At 30.0% G+C, this 6,028-nt stretch overlaps 2 protein-coding genes across 3 annotated transcripts; one reads left to right on the plus strand and one right to left on the minus strand.

Moving 5' to 3' along the window:
* Positions 1-1,018: 1,018 nt before the first annotated feature.
* Positions 1,019-1,891, minus strand: LOC119840792 (acyl-protein thioesterase 1). Its single transcript, XM_038367536.1, has 4 exons — positions 1,711-1,891; positions 1,597-1,628; positions 1,298-1,511; positions 1,019-1,216 (listed from the first exon to the last, which is right to left on the minus strand). Exons 1-4 carry the CDS (start codon positions 1,759-1,761, stop codon positions 1,034-1,036), a joined length of 480 nt encoding a protein of 159 aa, XP_038223464.1. The 5' UTR covers positions 1,762-1,891; the 3' UTR covers positions 1,019-1,033.
* Positions 1,892-2,710: 819 nt separating this feature from the next.
* LOC119828221 lies at positions 2,711-5,179 on the plus strand. Of its 2 annotated transcripts, none has more exons than XM_038350323.1 (2): positions 2,711-2,889; positions 3,221-5,179. In XM_038350323.1, the coding sequence occupies exon 2, from the start codon at positions 3,228-3,230 to the stop codon at positions 3,852-3,854; it is 627 nt and encodes a 208-aa protein (XP_038206251.1). In that variant the 5' UTR covers positions 2,711-2,889; positions 3,221-3,227; the 3' UTR covers positions 3,855-5,179. The 2 variants fall into 2 exon arrangements, with proteins under 2 accessions (XP_038206251.1, XP_038206252.1); XM_038350324.1 differs by lacking the exon at positions 2,711-2,889 and adding an exon at positions 2,934-2,962.
* The last annotated feature ends 849 nt before the right edge of the window (positions 5,180-6,028 follow it).

Below are 6,028 nucleotides of genomic sequence, written 5' to 3' on the forward strand. Positions count from 1 at the left end.
GAAGAAATAGCTACATTGAAAACGTCGATGCTATTGTCTTAGCTATGCGTAAGATTATAATCATTATTCTAATATTTTATTAATATACTTTGTATTTATTATACATAATGTAACAGAAGTAAAACAAAACTTAAATTCATTTACAACAATATTATATACATACAAAAACCTTTTAATATGGGAACTTTACTAGTATAGCGAAAAAAAAATCAGCCGTTTTATACACTGGTCAAGAAGGAATGAAACAGCAGCTTTTTTGCGATTTGATCAATGACCCCATAGTAAAATTTGTTAGACACGCGTGCACTCTGTGTTACAGTAAAAAATTACCCCAAAAGTGCCACAATGTATTTTTTACATAAACAAGAACTGCTTTTTTTTATTAAGTGGAGAATGCTAATGCATACCCACAGCCTTCGGGGAAGGACCGCAGGTTATGTCGGACTCCTACTGCCTATATGCCATAGGCAGTAGGCCTACCGACTCCACTGTGTTCCGTCTCACTGCACTAGCTGAGGTCGTGGGAACTCTTTGAGAAATCTTCCACAACCATTGAGAAGAACTGCTGCCCTGCTGATTTAGGAAATTGCCCCTCAGGCAAATAAGGATTAACATAAACCTGCTTTATGAATTCCTTAATCTATTTCGATCAAAAGTTGTAAATAGAGCAACAGTGATACAATATGTACATACTTATGACCTACACTTTATTTAATTTTTGAGGATTCAAACATGTAATTCGAATTCGAAAATGCAAATAAAAGCAAAGTGGTAGTCAATCAATGCCCACTTGAATTTCAAAACACTTACATTATTGGTGATTTATGATAATTATTCCATCATTATTCAAAAAAAAAATTAAGTTGATTGATAGGTAAAAAAAATCCTACATTACAATACATTGTACTTATGAAAATAGAATTCATTTTCATATGTTACAATTTTAAGAAGTTATAAAGAAAATTGATCACTGAAACAGAAATATAACTCATCTACCCCATACCCCACAAGAGGACATGAGACTTTAATTTTTCTAACTTACCGGTAGTTCCTTGGGTGCTTTAAGGCCTTCTGGGAAATGAGCATGTCTCGGCAGCCAGCAGGAGAGGGACATAACTCCAGCAAGTGGTTCAGGATATGTGAGAGCAGCATGAAGAGCCAATGCCCCACCTTGTGAAAACCCACCCAACAAAATCCTTCCTGCAGGAATACCAGCCTAGAATGAATAGTGTTAAAATAAATATACACTCTCAATTATAAAATACATGAGCATTAATTTTATTTTAATGTTACTTGCTTTAACTTCGTCTGATATTAATCCATGTATAAGTGTCGTCGCATTTACGATACCATCTTCATCCTCTGGAGCGGTAGCGTCTAATGTTCTTAAATCAAACCAGGAGGGCATTCGAAATCCTGCATTCAATGTTACTGGCATAGTAGAAGCTGTTGGACAAATTACTTTTACGTGGGATCCTCTTATTGCTGCAATTGTACTTGCCCATCCATGGCTACAATCATAAATACACATAGATTAAATATTATAATTTAATTCTAAAAAATATATACCTATGCAACTTGTAATAATCAACTTACCCGGTATCACCAAGTCCATGTAGAAAGATGAGCTGAAATCAATAATTTAATTTTTTCAAGATTAAAAATTGATAAAAGGAACATAAAATCTTCGTAACAATTTTATAAACTTACGGATGCTGTTTGTTTTGCTGTAGCAGCAATAATTACAGGGTTGGGTTCCATTATCCGATTACGTGAAAATTGATACAAGCTACGATCTGCGGCTATCACCTGTACCAAGCAAACCAACGAAATTATTGCGAAGGGCAAGTACACCACGTAATGTAGATAATACTGAAAACTTGATAGAAACATAGCATATAGATAAATAATATTATTGACTTACTAGATAACTATATTTTACAAAAAAAATATTTATACTGATAAATAATTGCTTGGTACAATGCTAGTTTGCTAGTTCATTAAAGTCCTGTTTAACTTTCACTTTTACGTCTGCTTCCGTAAATTTCAAAACAACTTTTGTGACAGAAGTGGGAAAAAATATTATATTTTATTAAATGACCACAAACATAACTATATCACAAATGTAAAATATTTTTTTTTTACCTGAACGAAGGGACTCTTAATAGAATAGTTTGAAATTAAAAAATCAATCTTCATCCAGCAGCGTTAACATAGCAAATATATAATAAATAAGTCATAAAATAAACAATATATAATTTATTATACTGACTAGTGGACTTATTAAGGCCTTAGGGTACACGTACAAATCCAACGGTGATTCTTTTTTAATCAGTCCAGAAGTTCCAAAGATTAGCGCATTCAAACAAACAAACTCTTCAGTATTTCAACGAATTAGCTTAAAAGTATAAGTAAAATTTTTCGTAGTTAATTTAGAATATAAGGTCACATAAATTAATACAAAACAATTGAAACTGTACCCAGTGACTATTTTATCATGTATGTTTTTTAGGGATATGTACTATCCAGTCAATGAGAGTCAAAAATATAAAAACACGTTGACCATTATGTTTTTATAACATTTTGAAAATACCTATAGTACTATTCTTTTATTAATTATTATTTTGTCTCTAATGTTTACATGATTAATTTGATTTTACTATCTGTTTTCATTACACAAATTTTATAATCTGTAGATGCTTTGTTATTATAACTTTCCTCTTTGAATGACTATGGTTTTTCATTATTTTTGTGCTGAGAATTGTGGTTTTAATCGTTGAATTTATTATAAACAAATTGATTAATTTAATCTTTATACATATCTAGCAGAAACAAAGTACGATTCAAGAATTCTCGGTATCTCATTTCGTCAATCCATGAAACTAGGGCGTGAGTAGTCATAACTTACATTGTCTAACTTTTGACAATGACTATGCTTACAGTTGATAATCGTGTTGTTATTGTAATTAGTTCCTCTATTTGATAGAAAATAGTTATAACACATAATTTAATTTTCTTCGATACAGTTAAAAATATCTTTTTATTTTTAATAATGTACTCATAATATTATAGAATGCATGTACAAAATATATGTATAGCTTTCAGTCATCAACTTTATTATCTTACTTTCAGTTTAATTTGATTGTGTCACTGATTTCTTGTAGGTATTCGTTTTATATGACATGAAATTTTAACATATTTTTGTCTATAAACATTGCAGAAACGATATGGCAACTGCAGATGATATATCTTTAAGAGTTGGAAGGTTAGAGATAGAATCTTCAAAGATAAATAAGAATTTGAAAGAGGATAATCCATTTGTAAGTTTGGTCTTGAAGAAAAGTACTAATTCTAAACTAATTCCACAAAACAAATGCATATGTCATAATCTAAGGAAGAAACACACAATTTGTAAAAGGAAGCATAATAAAATACTCAAGGAACCAGTATTAAAGTTGTCACAATCACATGGTAAAAATAGGAGAAATGAATGTCAACAGCATTTTATTAAAGGGAACTTTTCAGTGTCATCATTGATAAATACAAGTGAAAATTTATATTTGCATTCATTAGTGGATACATGCAACCAGCTACATATATCAACTGAGAAAAGAAAAAGCAGTGAGAGACCTACGGATATCAATGATAATAGTAAGTGGTGGAGAAATGATGTTGGAAATGATAAAACACAAAATCGGGAACCCATTACTGATAGAAGTTCATCGAGTTCCTGCTCTCAACAGGCACTTAATCCTCCTTGCGATGTTACAATTGATGAACTTGCAAGTTATTTTGAAACATTAGTACATATACCAAAAAAAATGTCATCAATGGCTGAAATGATGTATATATAATGCTAATTAAGTATATAAGGTAAATGAAAATATTACTTATACAAATTTATAAATTTTATGTATTGAGAATTTAAGAAACCACAGTTTTATGTGATATTGTTTTTAATAATATGTGTAATGCACACAATTGTCACACTATTGTCTATCCATAAAACATATAATATTTGTGGTACATAGGTAAAATATTCTAATTATTAATTTGCATTCACCTATATGTACCTAATTTTTAATTACAAGACAGATAATTTTTGTATTTACTAATAATCTTCATAAGACATATAATGAATGTTTTAACTACATGTAGATAAAATACGGATTTTATTTGTCCATCTAATGTAATGAAAAAGTGTTTTCAAATTCTCATATTTATAAAAGAAGAGATGATCATCATCTATGACATTGCAATGAGAGTGTTTATGAAATGTTATGTGTAAAATTTAAATAAATATATTACACTCATAAACTCATTGAGCGAAAATATAGGTCACAATATGTTGTGGTTTTCTTAGAAAGTCCATGTTGCTAATTTCGTGTCATGCCACCCATAACCAAGTGCACATCATGTTACTTGTGATAATTGCAGAAAGACCGCATGAGGTGACTTTGGTAAAGACTGAGAGAGTAAAAAGTTAATTATTACTAATATAATAATTAATTAACTTTTGTTCAGTATGTAAAAATAGCTAAATTATACATGAGTTCAAGCAAGTCATTTTAGTTCTGCGTAGTTGATTAACCGCCGGCGGCACACTCGCTTCATTTACTGCCAATCTATCGCAATATACGCTCGTTGCTTCACTGTTCGCTAATCTGTTTTTGCTCTTACTATGCTGGTACTAGGAGACTTTTCTTCATTGACAAAGCGTCGAAGTCGAAAAGTATATCCGCCACGACACGAATTTCGATATGTGAAAAACCACAGCCTATGTGATAGTCACAACTTTCGTGAGTGTTTTTTATTAGAACCATTACACAAATTTCGCGGTGGGGATCAGAGACATCACTGAGACTACAACGCGTTGTGCTACTTTTTCGCGTAATGAGCGTTATAGATATTTGAGTGTATCATTTTATAGATTGAGAAGGATATTCTCACAACATATTGTTATTAAAAATGGGAGCAATTTGGTTTCAAAGTACATACATATAATGAAAAATTGTCAATATTATGTTTAATATCACCAGTAGAATTGGCACAATCTAATTAAGTATTACTTAAAGTTTAGAAACATTATTAATTATAACATTGATTTATGGATAAAAGCATTATTATTGCGGATTATTTTATTTTTCACTACTATTTCATTTGTGCTGTCTTAATTAATTATTGGTCCTCAATAAAAGTTTATCATATAATACAATGATGCCTACTTTACTACCCCTCACAAAGTTAATTGTTTATATAGCATACTTATGATGCTCTAAGGAAAAATATGATGTATATGGGTACACTAAATCTATATTCTAAACCTGCAATAATAAAAAGTACCTGATCAAATTATGTTCTGTAGAACGATAATTTTGGAGAGCACTGTAAAATAGACACCCAACTCTGCACTAGTAAATTTTTTTTTTTATTGTCTGTATGAATCAACAACATTTCGCCAAAACTTCTGAACGGATTCATGTTAAACTTGGTATGATATACATTTTATCGTGATATTCAAACTTAATTTTTTTTTTTAAATGTCAACTTTTCCATCTATGAATAGTAATATCCAAAACTAACACCAATTCGAAATGTTCCTTGCACCGAAAAGAATCGGCAAAAAACGATATTTTAGACTAAAACAAAAACTCAAGATGTTAGAAAAATAAATACAGTAAAACCTAATATGCTATGTATAATAATATATAAGGAATAATAATATATAAGGAACTATGCATTTCCCATATTTTTATCAATGTATTGGTTAATTGTGTAATAAGCGGTTTTTCTAACAGATTTTATAATTTAAAAATATGATTTTATATTTTTGGCACTTAACTTAGTAAAAAAGAATTTTATTGTAAAAGCTATAAAACAGTTTTGAAGTTTCTTTCAGAGAAGTATGGTAACTAACATCAAGACAAGAGAATTTTATATATATATAGAGATTATACTATGGAAGTAAATATGGTAAACAATTTTGGCTATAGTGGAATCTTTAAGAATCTTCGTAACGGCATAGGCA

Source organism: Zerene cesonia, chromosome 7 (genome assembly GCF_012273895.1).
Source record: "Zerene cesonia ecotype Mississippi chromosome 7, Zerene_cesonia_1.1, whole genome shotgun sequence".
In the NCBI taxonomy this organism is placed as follows: domain Eukaryota; kingdom Metazoa; phylum Arthropoda; class Insecta; order Lepidoptera; family Pieridae; genus Zerene; species Zerene cesonia.